Raw genomic sequence first — 17,998 nt, 5'->3', positions numbered from 1 at the left:
CCCAGGTGAGCTCCCATTCCTGAGCTGGAACTGGAGCTGTGAGAGCCCAGATGAGCTCCCAGTCCTGACCTGGAGCTCTGAGAGCCCAGGTGAGCTCCCAGTCCTGACCTGGAATGGAAGCTGTGAGAGCCCAGGTGAGCTCCCAGTCCCCACTGCTGACCTAGAACTGGAGCTCTGAGAGCCCAGGTGAGCTCCCAGTCCTGACCTGGAGCTTTTAGAGCCCAGGTGAGCTCCCACTCCCCTCCTCCATCTCCCCACGTGCAGCAGGGGAATGAATCCGTGAGCCAGGGCTGGTGCTGGGAGCTCCTTCCCGCACTCCCGTCGGGATGAGCGCTTTGGAACGAGCTGATAATAGCTGGAAAGACAAAGACACCCGAGATTGCTGCTTAATTAATTCAGGAGGAGAAGAATATCAGACTGTGCTACTGATTCACCCCTCGTGAAGACATCGTGTTCCTCAGCCCGGGTGACACATGGCTGTGATTGCAGCCCACCCGCAGCTCCCGCTCCCGGCAGCGATCCCGGGGGGTTTGGGGGTGGATGCCCAGGGAGCAGGGCAGGATTTGGGGTGCAGGGTTTGAGATCTGATCCTGGGGGGTTTGGATACCCAGAGTGCAGTGCAGGATTTGGGGTGCTGGGTTTGAGATCTCATCTCTAGGGGGTTTGGGGATGGATGCCCAGGGTGCAGGATTTGGGGTGCAGGGCAGGATTTGGGGTGCAGGGTTTGAAATCTCATCCCAAGGGGGTTTGGATGCCCAGGGGGCAGGGCAGGATTTGGGGTGCAGGGTTTGAAATCTTATCCCGGGGGGTTTGGATGCCCAGGGTGCAGGATTTGGGGTGCAGGATTTGAAATCTCATCCATGGGGTTTGGGGATGGATGCCCAGGGTGGAGGATTTGGGGTGCAGGGCAAGATTTGGGGTGCTGGGTTTGAAATCTCATCCCAGGGGGTTTGGGGGTGGATGCCCAGGGGACAGAGCAGGATTTGGGGTACAGGGCAGGATTTGAGTGCAGGGTTTGAGATCTGATCCTGGGGGTTTGGATGCCCAGGGTGCAGGATTTGGGGTGCAGGGCAGGATTTGGGGTGCAGGGTTTGAAATCTCATCCCAGGGGTTTGGGGATGGATGCCCAGGGGGGATGGCAAGATTTGGGGTACAGGCTTTGAAATCTCATCCCAGGGGTTTGGGGATGGATGCCCAGGGTGCAGGGCAGGGTTTGGGGTGCAGGATTTGAAATCTCATCCCAAGGGGTTTGGGGATGGATGCCCAGGGGGGATGGCAAGATTTGGGGTGCAGGGTTTGAAATCTCATCCCAAGGGATTTGGATGCCCAGGTGCAGGCTAGAATTTGGGGTGCAGACTTTGAGATCTCTCCAGATCATCCCTGCTGCTCTGGGCTGGCTCCAGAGCCTGGATGAGGGTCCTGTTTGTGCCTCCTCACCTGGCTGAGGCTGTGGCTCAGCCTCTCCCTGTTTCCACCTCAAATCCTCCGTGCAGAATCTCCCAAAAATCCCCCCTGGCTGCACAAACCCTGCTGGAGGTGCTGAGCTGCTGGGTGGGTTTACAACAACAACAAACAACACTGAGAATTTTTCCAAATATTCTCCAGGCCCAGGCAGGGCCCTGAATTCTCTGCCCTGGCAAAAGAACTCTGCTCCTAAATTCTCTGTCCTGGCAAAAGGACTCTGCTCCTAAATTCTGTGCCCTGGCAAAAGGACTCTGCTCCTAAATTCTGTGCCCTAGCAAAAGGACACTGCTCCTAAATTTTCTTCTGGGTGTCTTTGTGAGCATCCCTCCACTGCTGTCCTTTCCAGGAGAGGATTTGGGGGGTGAGGAGCAGGGTGGGAGCTGCAGGAGCAGCCTCAGAAGCCACTTGCTCCAGACCCCAAACGATGGGATGCTGAGGAGCAGCGGGTTTGGCAGATCTCCACCTGTATCAGCATCCCAAGAATCCGTGTGCAGTTTTCCCAGCCCACTCAAGGAGGGTTTTTCCTGCTGGTTTTAATTCCTGCTGCTCTGTGCTAAGCCCAGCTCCAGGCAAAGCAAAGCCCAAGCCCCAAAGCTGCCCCAGATTTGTGTGGCACCCAGCTGGTGCTCAGCCCAGGGCTTTGTAACTGGATTCTGCCCTGCCCAGCACCAGCACACTCCAAATCTGCCCTGATTTTATGGAAAATCCAGAGGTTTTCTTTGCATGGGAGCTGGTATTTGTTTCTAAATTTGCCTCGTAGTCAGGCCTGAAAAACAACTGCCAGGGGGAAGGATGATGAGAAGTCTGACACCAACCCCTTGGGTGATTCCCTTGCAGAATTCCCATTTTTCCCATGCCAGGAGGGGTTTTGCATCCTGTGGAAGGGAGTCTGTGCCCTGGGGACGGAGATGCTGCCCCACTGCTCTGCCTGGCTCGGCTGGGCGTTCATCAGCGAGCTCTTTGTTGTTTGTAGTGATTTGTTAACCTTCCCCTCGTGCTGGGGCGCTGGGAGCCGGTGTTTTCCTGGGAATCCAGCCCCTGAGGTTGTCAGTAATTCACAGAAATTCTCTCCAGGGCTTTTTGCAGCAGCCTGCCTGCACTGGCTCTTCCTGAACATCCCAACCTTTATCAAATCCTCACTCCATCATCCCCCTCTGGGAAATTCCTGCTCCTCCATCTTTTCCCAAAGCCAGGAACGGGGTTTTTGTGGGGCTGAGCTGTGGGGAACACCGTGGTTCCCCCTAGGATGGGTGAAGCACTCCCTTCCCATCCCCAAAAACCGCAGAGGGGAAGCAGGAGGGCTCTGGGGCCAGTCCCAGCACCTTAAAGAGGGAACTGGCAGCGGGCAGGGTGATTTCCACAGTGTCCTGTGCAGCTGGGTGATCTCCTGCCCTGCTGAGGCAGCAGCAGAGCCGCGGGAAGTGACCCCTGCGTGCTGTGCCGAAAGCAGAAGTGATGTGTGGCAGCTGCCAGAGCCGAGCTGTCCCTGCTCCCCTCCCCGAGCGGCACCCGGGGCTTGGCCGGGCTGCTCCATCCCCGGCGTGCCGGGATGGGCCGGGAGAGGAGCGAGGGAGGAGAGGAGCCCGGGGTGCTGCTGTGACACCCCCGGGGACAGCTCTGCGGTGTCACCGCTCATCCCCGGGGACAGCTCTGCAGTGTCACCCCCATCCCCAGGGACAGCTCTGCGGTGTCACCCCCGGGGACAGCTCTGCGGTGTCACCCCCGGGGACAGCTCTGCGGTGTCACCCCCAGCTCCAGGGACAGCTCTGCGGTGTCAGCCCCATCCCTGGGGACAGTTCTGAGGTGTCACCCCCATCCCCGGGGACAGTTCTGTGGTGTCACCCCCGGGGCAGCTCTGCGGTGTCATCCCTATCCCTGGGGACAATTCTGAGGTGTCACCCCCATCCCTGGGGGAAGCTCTGCTGTGTCACCCCCGTCCCTGGGGACAATTCTGGGGGGTGACAACCCCCCAGCTCCACGGGCAGCTCTGCAGTGTCACCCCCATTCCTGGGGACAATTCTGAGGTGTCACCCCCATCCCTGGGGACAATTCTGAGGTGTCATCCCCATCAGCTCTGCGGTGTCACCTCCTGACGCCGGGGACAGCTCTGCGGTGTCACCCTCATCAGCTCTGTGGTGTCACCCCCATGCCCGGGGTGTCACCGCCCGGTCCCCGCGGCTCCGTGTGGCACCGGCAGGGATCTCTGTCCCGTCCGTGGCAGGCACGGCTGCGATCTGGGTGCAATTCCCAGGGAATCTGCTCATCCCTGTGCCTGGGGATGGAGGGATGGGGAGCTGGGGCTGGGGGGGGACGAGGATTTTGGTGCTTGGGGCCATGTCCGGCTGCTCCAGCTCTGCCCTCTGTCCCTGTGGGGCTGGGCACACCTGGCACAGGTGCTCCAGGAGGGTCTGGCAGTGCCAGGGGGGATAAAGGCAGCACAGCTCGGGGCTCCCTTCAAACACTTCTAACTAAAAAACCTAACTGATAAACCCCGCTGGTGGGGGTTTTGAGGAATAGATAAAGCAGAGAGCTGCAGAGGAGCCAGCCCGGTGTCCGTGCCCGCGGTGGGTTCGGGGTTTCGGGCACCGTGAGCGCTTTGCTGTGGCTCAGCACAAGGCTCTGGGTTTCCATTCCGCTCCCCCGAATTGTTCAGACCCGCCAGCCCTGCCTGGTGCAGCCCCAGAGCTTTGGAGAGCCCTCGGTGCCTCCCCAGCTCCGCAGCCCTGGCAGGAGCGCGGCTGAGCTCGGGGCTGTCCGTCCGTCCCTCCTTTTCCATCTGTCCTGTTTAACACCTTGGAGCTGCTGTGACCCTCCCCAGCGGGCTCTGGGCAGCGGCTGGATGTGTTTTCTGTGCCGGGTGTGTTCTCCCGTGGCAGAATGGGGTCAGTGCCACCCCCACTCTCGTGGGTGACAGGGACAGATCCAGCTCCTGCTCCAAGACCCCTCCTGCTGCTGGCGCGAGTGGCTCATTCCTGTTTTTAATTCCCTCAGGCCACCCAGCTCCTTGCTCGATGACAGGATTTTTTTTTTTTCCCGACTGTTTTCCACTCTCATTTTTCCTTTCTGGACGCCTCCCCCTGCCTCTCGCAGGCTTTTCTGTCCCGCTCTGTGACACAGCAGATGACAAGAGCCCGTCCCGACCTCCTGCGTCAGGGCACAGGCAGCGTATGGGGCTGGAGGCGTGTGAATATCCCGGCACGGGGACGAGGGGGGTTTTGCATTACAGCCCTGAGAGCTGGGCTCGCTGGGAGCTGTAAACAGCTCGGGCAGATTTCCTGAGTCGGCAATCCCGGCAGAGCCAGCGCCTCCGTCCCTGCGAGCCGGGAGCGCTCCGGGAACGCTCCGGGATCGCTCCGGGATCGCTCCGGGATCGCTCCGGGATCGCTCCAGGATCGCTCCGGGGACACCGGGCCAGCCCTAACGGGGTCTGCGAGAGGCTTTTTCTCCTCCTCCTTCTCTTCCTCCCTCCCCAAAACTTCGCTGCGTTCCCCAGCCGGGAATCCTGCCATGGCAGCCGGCACCGCCCGGGCAGCGCTGCCAGCCTTGGGGACACCGCGGGGACACGACAACTAGCGCCGGGGCACCCCAGCCCTGCCCGCCATGGAGGTACGTCCTGGCAGATTTTGGGGTTCGGGTGAGGCGATGGGGAGGATGTTGATGGGCACAGAGACCCCCGGGGGTTTTCGGTGCCTCCGCTCCTCGGGGGATGGAAGGCAGAGGGTGAAACCCCCCAGCGCCGTCCGTGCCGGGTGGGAAACTCGGCTGCAGCTGGAAGGCTGAACGTTAATCCCGGCATTATGTAAGGAAAATTATTGCCAGGCTGGGGAATGAGTGCAGGGAGCGCTGGCAGCTCGTAGTGCCCGTGCAGGGTGGCACAGAGGGGGACACGGCGCTGTGGGTCCGGTGGGAATTGTGGATCGAGGCTCCTGCTGCTGTTTTCAACACCTGGGGTGGGTCTGGGGGGAATTACAGCTCAGCTCGGGGGGGCACAGCGCTGGGAGCCCCTGTGGGGACAGGGACAGGACACTCAGGGTGTCCCCAGTGACGTGGGGCTGTCACCGGCTCAGGGGATGCTGCGCTGGGAAAGTGCTCTGAGGAATGGGGACCACATGGAATAACTGCCCCAAAATCGCCCTCCCCACGTCCAGCACACCCCTGCATTGCTGTGCTGGCCGTGGCCTCTCCCTGGTGGCATTCCACGGCCACCAAGGCACGGGGACACTCGTGCTGCACAGATCAGGGCAGCAGCTCGCTGGGTTTGGCATCAGTGGCGCTTGTTCTTGTTTTTGCCGTGCTGGAAGGTGCACATGGTCCTTCCCACGGCTGCTTTGTCCCCGGGGTGGATTCCAGCCAGGAATCTCAGTGACACTTTGTAGGGAAAGTCCTTGCGTGGGGTGAGTTCAGCCACGGCTCATCCCCGGCGCTTCCCAGGGAGCTGCAGGCTCAGAAAACAGAACAGTTCAGGGGGTGATGTCAGTGCCTCCAGAACTGCGCTCTGAACTTTGTGACAATTGTGCAATTTCTTAAGAACGGGGTTAAAATCAGGCGTGGGTGTGCTGGGACGGCCACGACCTCGAAGTGGGGACACAGCCCTGAGTTCGGGGGACAGTCCTGGGCTGGGAGGACACAGCCCTGAGCAGGGACACAGCCCTGGGCAGGGACACAGCCCCAGCTGAGGGGACAGTCCTGGGCAGGGGGACAGTCCTGGGCTGGGGGGACACAGTCCTGAGCAGGGACACAGCCCCGAGCTGAGGGAACAGTCCTGGGCTGAGGGGACAGCCCTGAGCTGGGGGGACAGTCCTGGGCAGGGGGACAGTCCCGAGCTGGGGGGACAGTCCTGGGCTTGGGGGACATCTCCAAGCTGGGGGAACAGTCCTGAGGTGAGGGGACAGTCCTGGGCTGGGGGACAGCCCTGAACTGGGGGACAATCCTGAGTTGGGGGGACACAGCCCCGAGCTGAGGGGACAGCCCTGAGCTGGGGGTACAGTCCTGAGCAGGGACACAGCCCTGAGTTTGGGGGACAGTCCTGGGCTGGGGGAACATCTCCAAGCTGTGGGGACAGTCCCGAGGTGAGGGGACAATCCCAAGTTGGGGTGACAGCCTCCAGCTGAGGGGACACAGCCCTGAACTGGGGGACACAGCCCCAAGCTGGGGGACATCTCCAAGCTGGGGGGGCAGCCCCAATTTGGGGTGACATCCCCGAGCTGGGGTGACATCCCCGAGGTGGGGGGACATCCCCGAGCTGGGGACACATCCCCGAGCTGCTCACCTGCCACCTGGGCTCATCCCTACCCAAGCACAGAGCCCAGCATTGCATAATTGTGCCCAGGCCTGGCCCTCTGGGCGCTGTTTGCTCAGCTCACTAGCTCGAGCCTTTTGCAGATCTCAGCTCTCCTGGGCTCAGCTCTGTTGATAAGAATAATTTCCCTCCCCTCGTCCTGCATTCCTCCCGCATCCCACATCAGCCCTGGCTCTGCCCTCCCAGCCTGCCTGGAAAACAAGCTCTGCAAAACAGCGTTTTCCAGATCAGGATGAAATTCTGTTTCATCTGGTGCCTGCCAGCAGGTTTGCTGCATGTAGGGAAAGTGTGGCTTTTCGTAATCCCCTCGTTAAATCCCCTGCACAGTCGCTGGGATTTAGCAGGCAGGGTCTGTTAATGCCCCAGGGATCCACATTGTCTTTTTTTTGGGGGGTTGTTTTCAAAGCAGTAACCTGATGTGCCTTCCCCAGGATGGCAGGGGGCAGGATTTCAGCCCTGCTGTTCCCTACCCATCCCAGACCTAATCCCGTGGATAAATCATGGAATTACAGAGTGGTTTGGGTTAGGAGGGACCAGAATGGTTTGGGTTAGGAAGGACCAGAATGGTTTGGGTTGGGAGGGACCATAAAATCCATCCAGAATGGTTTGGGTTAGGAGAGACCAGAATGATTTGGGTTAGGAAGGACCATAAAACTCATCCACAATGGTTTGAGTTAGGAGGGACTAGAATGGTTTGGATTAGGATGGACCATGAACTCATCCAGAAGGGTTTTGGGTTAGGAGAGACCAGAATGGTTTGGGTTAGGAGGGACTAGAATGGTTTAGGTTAGGATGGACCATAAAACCCATCCACAATGGTTTGGGTTAGGAGAAACCAGAATGATTTTGGGTTAGGAGAGACCCGAATGGTTTGGATTAGGATGGACCATGAACTCATCCAGAATGATTCTGGGTTAGGAGAGACCAGAATGATTTGGATTAGGAAGGACCATAAATCCATCCACAATGGTTTGAGTTAGGAGGGACCAGAATGATTTGGGTTACGAAGGACCAGAATGGTTTGGATTAGGATGGACCATAAAACTCATCCAGAATGGTTTGAGTTAGGAGGGACCAGAATGGTTTGGATTAGGAGGGACTAGAATGGACCATAAAACCCATCCACAATGGTTTGGGTTAGGAGGGACCATAAACCCATCCACAATGATTTGGGACCACAAACCCATCCAGTGCCACCCCTGCCAAGGACAGGGACACTTTTCACCATCCCAGGCTGTCCCAATCCAGCCTTGGACACTTCCAGGAACGGGCCAACCACGGATTCTCTGGGAATTCCATCTCACCACCCTCACAGCCAGGAGTTCCTTCCCAAAATCCCATGCAAACCTCTTCTCCAACCCCAAAGTTTGGCTTTACAGAGGGCAACTCCCTCTTTGGAAACATTTTGAGCAACCTCTCCCCTCCCTGCCCAGTGGGTGTTTCCCTTTTGGCCTCTCCAGAGCTGCCTTTTCCTTTGCCACGGTCACTTTTTCCCTTTTCTGTCCAGAGAGTTGCACATCTGGGCAAAAAGTCTGTTTCCTGCTGTTTCTAATTTCTGCCTCGTGATAAGAAACCAAAGCAAAACCCTCGGTGGAGGGCCTGGTATAAAAATAGCCTGGAAGTGGGGTCTGAAAACCGCGGGTTTGTCATGACTTCACTTTTATTTTTAAAAAATTGCCAGTGCAGACGGAGTGAGTCCAGCTGGGATCGACCTTTTGCTCCCATCCTCTGGCCCTTGCTCCATCACAGCAGTGAGGAAAAGCTTTGGGGAGTGAGCTGAGATGAAATCCCAACAGCTCCAGACTCCCAGCAGGACACAAAAAACAGGGAAAAAAAAAAAAAATAAAAAGGATGGAAGGGAATAACAGGAGGGGCTTGGCTTCTCCAAGCCCCTGCTCCAGATGGGAGCGTTCCCAATCAGCATCTGAGAGAACATTCCTGCCTGTTCCCCTGCATTTCCTGGTGATAACACACTCCCAAGCAATGATCCCACAGCTTTATCCCTATTAAAGGGTCACTCGGGGAAAGTGGGATGGAAATGAGAAATTATTCAGGTCTGCCAAGGGTATTTAACTTTCAAGCAGCTCCTAATTAAGAAGCCAGGAGCCATTTACACAACCGGGGAGGTTTTGCATAAGAATCTGCATGTAAAGCCCAGCAACTGGGAAAATTTAGGGATTTTTTTTTTTTTAATTATTATTATTTTTAAATTTTTTTTTATTTTTCCCAACTGGCCAAGCAGGTTGGAGAGCACGGGGTTGCAAATGTGGCTTCAGGGGAGTGATTTCCTCTCCCCAAGCTCCAGTTTTGCCTTCTGTAAAATGGAATTTTTGGCTTTTGTCCGAATTTCCTGCGGTGGCAGCTGGTGTTTGCAAGAGGAGCCTGGCACTGCCAGGTGAGGGAACTTGGAAAGGCACAGGAGTCCCTGCAGCTGCAGCTCTGAGAGCAGGAGCTGCTCTCCAAACCCCCAGAATTTGGGATTTGGGTGGTTCCTCTCGGGTGTATCCAGGCTTAGACACCTGTGGGCAGCTCAGTCCTCGTGCTCTGTGCTGCTCTGGGCACGGGTTTGGTGAGGAATCCTGGTTTTCCTCGCTGCTTTTTCCTGCAGAAATCCCAGTTCCCATCGGTTCCACTGGGAAAATCCAGCCCTGAACCACAGCTGGCTGCTGGGCTTTTACTGGGATGGACTGGTGTTACTGGGATGGACTGGTGTGTTCTGGGATGAACTGGTGTTACTGGGATGGACTGGTGTGTTCTGGGATGGACTGGTGTGTTCCTGGGATGGACTGGTGTGTTCTGGGATGTACTGGTGTATTACTGGGATATACTGGTATATTCCTGGGATGTACTGGTGTGTTCCTGGGATGTACTGGTGTGTTCCTGGGATATACTGGTGTGTTCTGGGATGAGCTGGTGTGTTCTGGGATGAACTGGTGTTACTGGGATGTACTGGTGTGTTCTGGGATGAACTGGTGTGTTCTGGGATGGACTGGTGTGTTCTGGGATGTACTGGTGTGTTCCTGGGATAAACTGGTGTTACTGGGATGGACTGGTGTGTTCCTGGGATGTACTGGTGTGTTCCTGGGAAGAACTGGTGTTACTGGGATGAACTGGTGTGTTACTGGGATGAACTGGTGTGTTCCTGGGAAGAACTGGTGTGTTCCTGGGATGAACTGGTGTTACTGGGATGGACTGGTGTGTTACTGGGATGTACTGGTGTGTTCCTGGGAAGAACTGGTGTTACTGGGATGGACTGGTGTGTTCCTGGGATCAACTGGTGTTACTGGGATGGACTGGTGTGTTCCTGGGATGTTCATCCTGGGATGTACTGGTGTTACTGGGATGGACTGGTGTGTTCTGGGATGTACTGGTGTGTTCCTGGGATGTACTGGTGTGTTCCTGGGATGGACTGGTGTGTTCTGGGATGGACTGGTGTGTTCTGGGAAGAACTGGTGTGTTCTGGGATGTACTGGTGTGTTCTGGGATGGACTGGTGTGTTCTGGGATGTTCATCCTGGGATGTACTGGTGTTCCTGGGATGAACTGGTGTGTTACTGGGATGTACTGGTGTGTTCCTGGGATCAACTGGTGTTACTGGGATGGACTGGTGTGTTCTGGGATGTACTGGTGTGTTCCTGGGATGTACTGGTGTGTTCTGGGATGTACTGGTGTTCCTGGGATGTTCATCCTGGGATGTACTGGTGTTCCTGGGCTTTTACTGGTGTGTTCTGGGATGAACTGGTGTGTTCCTGGGAGGAACTGGTGTTCCTGGGATATACTGGTGTGTTCTGGGATGTACTGGTGTGTTCCTGGGATGTACTGGTGTGTTCTGGGATGTACTGGTGTGTTCCTGGGATGTACTGGTGTGTTCTGGGATGGACTGGTGTGTTCCTGGGATGTACTGGTGTGTTCTGGGATGGACTGGTGTGTTCCTGGGATGTACTGGTGTGTTCTGGGATGGACTGGTGTGTTCTGGGATGTACTGGTGTGTTTCTGGGATGTACTGGTGTGTTCCTGGGCTTTTACTGGTATATTCCTGGGATGTACTGGTGTGTTCTAGGATGTACTGGTGTGTTCTGGGATATACTGGTGTGTTCTGGGATGTACTGGTGCGTTCCTGGGACGTACTGGTATGTTCTGGGATGTACTGGTGTGTTCTGAGATGGACTGGTGTGTTCCTGGGATGTTCATCCTGGGATGTACTGGTGTTACTGGGATGTACTGGTATATTCCTGGGAAGAACTGGTGTTTCTGGGATGAACTGGTGTGTTCCTGGGAAGAACTGGTGTTCCTGGGAAGAACTGGTGTTACTGGGATGGACTGGTGTGTTCCTGGGATTCCAGCCACGCTGGACATCTCCAACCAACCAGAAAACCCCCACCTCCTCCAGTTACTGATTCTCCTGCCCAGCTCTCCCCTCTTCCCTCCATCCCAACCCTCCCTGAGGTTCCCCCTCCCTCCCCAGCTCACCCCTCTCCCTTTTCCCCCTTCCCAGCTGGACAAGGGCGACGTGAGCACCCTGAGCGTGCCGGCGGGCGCGGGGCACGGCGACGCCGAGGGCCCCGTGTGCCTGGACGTGCCCGATGGCACCCCCGACCCCCAGCGCACCAAGGCTGCCATCGAGCACCTGCACCAGAAGATCCTCAAGATCACGGAGCAGATCAAGATCGAGCAGGAGGCGCGGGACGACAACGTGGCCGAGTACCTGAAGCTGGCCAACAACGCCGACAAGCAGCAGGCGTCGCGCATCAAGCAGGTGTGGGATTTTGGGATTTTGTGGCTTTGCTTTTTTTTGGTCCCTGATGGATTTGCCAGGAGCAGAGAGTTCTAATATCATTAAGCTATCCCTCAGAAAGCTCACATTTAGCCAGCAGAGAAAAATTGGAGGCCTTACTTGATGAGTTCCACAAGAGTCTTTATTTCGTGTGAGGGATCTCTCAGAACAAAGGGCGCACACCCATATTTACAGAGTTTACTTTTATTTATAGGGTTTATATATTTATTTATATTTATAGGTTCAGGGAGGATTCAAACTACAACCAATAAAAGTTTATTCAAAGAACAGCATCCAATCTGAGTGAGAAGTTCTAAAGGTGAACTGACCAATTACACAAACTAATTTCTAACCAATTATCTTCCAAAGTGTTAGAGAGTGACCAAATTCTTAAGGAATTTGGCTCAGCCTTGGTATCTAGGAGACCTTATCTATTATAGCAAGTTCCAGGGGAAGATGGCTTTGGAGGAATTGTATCATCCACAGGACTGGAGGAGAGATTTGTGTGAACCATAAAAGTTTGTGTGAACCACTGAAGTGACACTTGATAGAGGAAAAACGTGATTACATCATCATGGTTTAAATCCCTCTGTTAGGGATGTTATGTTTTCTAAATAAGTTGTATCTGCTACCAGTTTGTAAAATCCGACTTCTGATAGTCTGATAGATTTTCCAGAATCAGACTTCTGATAGTCTGATATATTTTGCAAAATCAGACTTTTGACAGTCCAATAGATTTTCCAAAATCAGACTTCCTGCCTTTGTTTTATCAATTCCTGATTGTTTTATCCATGCTGCCCATCTACAAAGACCAGACTTCCCAATTTTTGCTGGTTTTATCTACCAAGACCAGATGGTTATCTGAGGCTGACTATCACCCAGAGACTTTATGGATGTTTATTCAGCCACCACTGCTTACCTGGCAAAATTATGACAGCAAAAAACCCAAAAATTATTGATTACAAGGAGAGACCAGACTATAAGAAGAAGCTGCAAACCAAGATCTGATGGAGAGTGGAGTGGGCAGTGACACCTCACATTCCCCAGAACTGCTTTGCTCCATCTATATTAAATAAACCAATCTAAATTTTGCTGAGACGTTTTGTTTGTCATTTCTAACACAGGTGTTCGAGAAGAAGAACCAGAAATCAGCGCAGACCATCGCCCAGCTGCACAAGAAACTGGAGCACTACCACAAGAAGCTGAAGGAGATCGAGCAGAACGGCCCCTCCCGCCAGCCCAAGGACGTTTTCCGGGACATGCACCAAGGGCTGAAGGACGTGGGCGCCAACGTGCGCTCCAGCATCAGCGGCTTCAGCGGCGGCGTGGTGGAAGGGGTCAAGGGGGGGCTCTCGGGGCTCTCCCAGGCCACCCACACGGCCGTGGTGTCCAAGCCGCGCGAGTTCGCCAGCCTGATCCGCAACAAGTTCGGCAGCGCCGACAACATCGCGCACCTCAAGGACACGCTGGACGACGGGCACCCCGAGGAGGCGGCGCGGGCGCTGAGCGGCAGCGCCACGCTGGTGTCCAGCCCCAAGTACGGCAGCGATGACGAGTGCTCCAGTGCCACCTCGGGCTCGGCCGGCGGCAGCAACTCCGGGGCGGGGCCCGGCGGGATGGGCAGCCCCAAGTCCAACACGCTGGACAGCCACCACAACAACTTTGACACCATCCTGGAGGAGCTGAGGGAGATCAAGGACAGCCAGTCGCACCTGGAGGACTCCATGGAGGACCTCAAGGCGCAGCTGCAGAGGGATTACACCTACATGACCCAGTGCCTGCAGGAGGAGCGCTACAGGTGGGGATGGGTGCTGTCACCCAGGGTGCCTCTTTGGGGACCACAAGCCGCCCTCCTGGGTTTGTCCAGCCTAGAGACATGGGAGCTGCAGCCCTCCTCACCTCCATGGAGGGTTCTGAGATGTTTTGGGAGGGTGGCAGGGGCTGGGTGGTGTCCCCAGTGCCTGGGGATCTCAGGGAGATGAGGATCTGGAGATGTTTTCTCCAGAGAAAGGATCCACAGTGGATCTCGAGATGTTTTCCACAGAGAAAGGATCCATGGAGGATCTTGAGATGTTTTCCACAGAGAAAGGATCCATGGAGGATCTTAAGATGTTTTCCACGAGGAAAGATCCACAGTGGATCTTGAGATGTTTTCCACAAGGAAGTATCCAGGGAGGGTCTTGAGATGTTTTCCACAGAGAAAGGAAGGATCCAGGGAGGATTTTAAGATGTTTTCCACAGAGGAAGGATCCAGGTAGGATCTCGAGATGTTTTCCACAGAGAAAGGAAGGATCCAGGGAGGATCTTGAGATGTTTTCCACAGAGAAAGAATCCACAGTGGATCTTGAGATGTTTTCCACAGAGAAAGGATCCACAGAGGGTCCTGAGATGTTTTCCTGCTGCAGGGGAGGGTGGGAGGGGCTGAGTGGTGTCCCCAGTGCCTGGGGGTCTTGGAGAGGTGAGGATCTTGGGATGTTTTCCACAAAGAAAGGATCCAGGGAGGGTCCTGAGATGTTTTCCACAAAGAAAGAATCCATGGAGGATCTTGAGATGTTTTCCACAGAGAAAGGATCCAGGGAGGATCTTGAGATGTTTTCCACAAGGAAGGATCCACAGAGGATCTTGAGATGCTTTCCACAAGGAAGGATCCAGGGAGGGTCCTGAGATGTTTTCCGCAGAGAAAAGATCCACAGTGGATCTCGAGATGTTTTCCACAGAGAAGGGATCCATGGAGGATTTTGAGATGTTTTCCACAAGGAAGGATCCAGGGAGGGTCTTGAGATGTTTTCCACAAAGAAAGAATCCATGGAGGATCCTGAGATGTTTTCCACAGAGAAAGGATCCACAGAGGATCTTGAGATGTTTTCCACAAGGAAGGATCCAGGGAGGGTCCTGAGATGTTTTCCACAGAGAAAAGATCCACAGTGGATCTCGAGATGTTTTCCACAGAGGAAGGAAGGATCCACAGTGGATCTTGAGATGTTTTCCACAGAGAAAGGAAGGATCCAGGGAGGATTTTGAGATGTTTTCCACAGAGGAAGGAAGGATCCACAGTGGATCTTGAGATGTTTTCCACAGAGAAAGGATCCAGGGAGGATTTTGAGATGCTTTCACAAGGAAGGATCCAGGGAGGGTCCTGAGATGTTTTCCACAAGGAAGGATCCATGATGGATCTTGGGATGTTTTGCCATACCATGGATGGGTGGGAGGGGCTGGGTGGTGTCCCCAGTGCCAGGGGGGTCTCAGGGAGATGAGGATCTGGAGATGTTTTCCACAAGGAAGGATTCACAGTGGATCTTCAGATGGATTCCACAAGGGAGGATCCAGGGAGGGTCCTGAGATGTTTTTCTGCTGCAGGGGAGGGTGGGAGGGGCTGGGTGGTGTCCCCAGTGCCGGGGGGTCTCGGGGACATGTCCCAGCCCGGCTGCCCTGTGCAGGTACGAGCGCCTGGAGGAGCAGCTGAACGACCTGACGGAGCTGCACCAGAACGAGATGACCAACCTGAAGCAGGAGCTGGCCAGCATGGAGGAGAAGGTGGCCTACCAGTCCTACGAGAGGGCACGGGACATCCAGGTAGGGCTGGGAGCCTCCAGGTGAGGCTCTCCCTGTGGTGCTGTCACAGCGAGAGGCAGGTGACAAAACCATGTCCCCAAAACCAGGGAATCCCAGACTGGTGTGGGTTGGGAGGGACTCTAAAAATCACCCAGTGTCACCCCTGCCATGGCAGGGACACCTTCCAGGGATGAGAGAACCATGGATTCTCTGGGAATTCCATCCCACTCTCACAGGCAGGAATTCCTTCCTTTGGTCTGTCCCTGCCCTCCATCCCCCTGGTCCTGTCACTCCTATTCTGCTCAGCTGGGTGACAGCACAATCCCCTTTGAGCACCAAACCCTGGGACCCCTGAGGAGTCTGGAACCCCCTTGGGGACACCCCTGGACCCTCTGCCACCTCTGTCCCCCCCGCAGGAGGCCGTGGAGTCGTGCCTGACGCGGGTGACCAAGCTGGAGCTGCAGCAGCAGCAGCAGCAGGTGGTGCAGCTGGAGGGGGTGGAGAACGCCAACGCCCGGGCCCTGCTGGGCAAGTTCATCAACGTCATCCTGGCCCTCATGGCCGTGCTGCTCGTCTTCGTCTCCACCATCGCCAACTTCATCACGCCGCTCATGAAGACCCGCATGCGCATCCTCAGCACCGCCCTGCTCGTCCTCTTCCTCTTCTTCCTCTGGAAGCACTGGGACTCCATCAGTTATTTCCTGGAGCACGTGCTGCTCCCCAGCTGAGCCCCCCAGCCCCGGGGGTTTTCGTTTCCCAGCGAGGAGGGGGACAGGGGGATGAGGGCCCAAAGCCTTGTCCGCGTGCTCGGCTGCTTTCCCGGCCCTCGTGGGTCTGGGGTCCCTCTGGGATGGTTGGGAAGGGTGGGATGGGGAGCCAGGAGGAGTTTTGGAAGGTGTTAGTGATTTCTGGGTTTTTCTAAGGGGTTTTGGGTGGTTTTTTTTAAAGGTCATGCTGAGGTCCCCCAGAAGGAGATTTTCTCCAGGGGTCTTCAGTTGGTGGGAAGGATTGAGCTGGACCAAACGTGGCTCTGGGAGAACTTCCAGCAGGGAGAGGAGAGGAGAGGAGAGGGGTTCACTGGGGCAGGATTTTCCCTTTCAGCCTTGACAACCGAGGTGGCAAAAAAGTCCTGGGATGGAGCAGAAGCAAAGCAGGTGGAGACGGAGGCAGCAGGGCCACGACAAGCACAGCAGGACAGGACACACACGTGCCAGCAGCCCCAGGACACGGCGGGGCTGTGACACCGCCCCGGTGTCCCCACAGGGGCTGGCCACACCCAGGGCAGTCAGCACCGGCACAAGCGACACCCCCTGCGCTGGTTTCACTTCCTGACTTCCCAACTCTTTGGCTTTAGTCGATCCGATCTCTTCAGGGACGCCTGGAACTCGTCCAGCCCCGTGTCGTGTGTGTGTGTGCGTGTGTGCGGTTTTTAATTTAATTCCAGACTCTGTTTCCATTTGTGAATCAAAGCTGGTGGGGCAGGGGGAGGAGGGGCAGCAGCTGCTCCCCCCAGCCCCTCCCCAGAGCACAGCATGCTGTCTCGGATGGTTCTTAAATTATTTCATACCTATATATTTATGTAATATATCTATACACACACATATATATATAAATATATATATAAAATACCTGCACACTCAGGGCCTCCTCTGGTGCAGCTGCTCCACTCGCTTTGAAACCCTGAACTTGGCCTCAGGTGAGAATTTGGCCCTAAACATTGTCAGTGGTGATTCCCAGGGCTGGCACGGGGTGTGTGGGAGGGTCGAGGGTCCCTCTGCCACCTCCTCCGTGTCCCAGGGCCAAGCCCAGCCTCACATCGGGGTCCCTGCGTCCCCTCTGGAGGTGATAAAGGTTTGGTATCAGAGATAAGACCCAGGTGGGATGCACAGGGATGTGCCCAGGTGGGATGCACAGGTATGGACTTTGTGGAGCTCCCTGGGGACGCCCAGGGCAGGTCCCCTCCGGAGGGGATGGTCAGGAGTGGCCACCTGAGCAAGGGGGGGTTGCCCAGAGCTGGGGAATCTGCCCCACCCTCGGGGACAGCAGATTTCCCTCCTCTGCCTCCTCCCAGCCAGGTGCGTCCTGCACCGGGTCCTGACACCAAGAAACAAAACCGTGAGTAATTCCAGAATTCCTGGATTAAACTTAAACTCGGCTCCATGCCCTGCCTGAGCCCAGATCGGTGCAGCTGCCCCAGCCCTGCGAGGGAAGGAGGGGAAAAAAAGACCCTCAGTCCTGATTTTATCAGCTCCGGGAGGGAATTGTGCAACAAGAGGGATATCTGGAAGGGGATCCCGAGGGGAGGGAATTCTCCGGAATGGGAATTCTCTGACGAGGGAATTGTCGGGACGGGAATGCGGCGCTTTGGCCGCAGGGGGGCCCCCGGTCTCCGTCGCAGATCCCGGAGCTGCGGAGCGAGTTCTGTACAGGGACAGGGACAGGGACAGGGACAGGACAGGGACAGGGACAGGGACAGGGACAGGGACAGGACGGGGCAGGGACAGGGACAGGGACAGGGATGGCACAGGGATGGGACAGGGACAGGGCAGTGACAGGGACAGGGACAGGACAGGGACAGGACCCAGGGTGGTGTCACACACCCCCAGTTAGAGCATTAACCCCTTCCTGCTCCCAGCACACCATCAGCAATCGTGACGTCGCAGGATGGTTTGGGTTGAAGGGACCTTACAGTGCCACCCCCTGCCATGGGCAGGGACACCTCCCACTGTCCCAGGCTGCTCCAAGCCCCAAAACCTCCCTTGGACACCCCCCTGGGGCAGCCACAGCTGCTCTGGGAAATCCATCCCAGGGCCTCAACATCCTCCTTTTGAAAAATGACATCCCAGTGTCCAGTCTGACCCCAGTGTACAGCCTGACCCCAGTGTCCAGTGTGATCCCAGTGTCCGGTGT

The 17,998-nt window shown here is 56.0% G+C and overlaps 1 protein-coding gene across 1 annotated transcript in view; it reads left to right on the top strand.

Moving 5' to 3' along the window:
* TMCC2 (transmembrane and coiled-coil domain family 2) overlaps positions 1-16,637 on the top strand; it is a 35,396-nt gene extending 18,759 nt beyond the window's left edge. The window contains exons 3-6 of the mRNA XM_033080191.2: positions 11,258-11,518; positions 12,661-13,334; positions 14,974-15,109; positions 15,505-16,637. Of these exons, the coding sequence (XP_032936082.1) occupies positions 11,258-11,518; positions 12,661-13,334; positions 14,974-15,109; positions 15,505-15,816 (1,383 nt within the window). The 3' untranslated portion in view covers positions 15,817-16,637. The remainder of the gene's footprint in view (positions 1-11,257; positions 11,519-12,660; positions 13,335-14,973; positions 15,110-15,504) is intronic.
* Positions 16,638-17,998: the final 1,361 nt, after the last annotated feature.

Source organism: Catharus ustulatus, chromosome 25 (genome assembly GCF_009819885.2).
Source record: "Catharus ustulatus isolate bCatUst1 chromosome 25, bCatUst1.pri.v2, whole genome shotgun sequence".
NCBI lineage: Eukaryota > Metazoa > Chordata > Aves > Passeriformes > Turdidae > Catharus > Catharus ustulatus.
The sequence above is the reverse complement of the archived record's forward strand: the minus strand, read 5'-3'. Positions and strand labels throughout refer to the sequence as shown.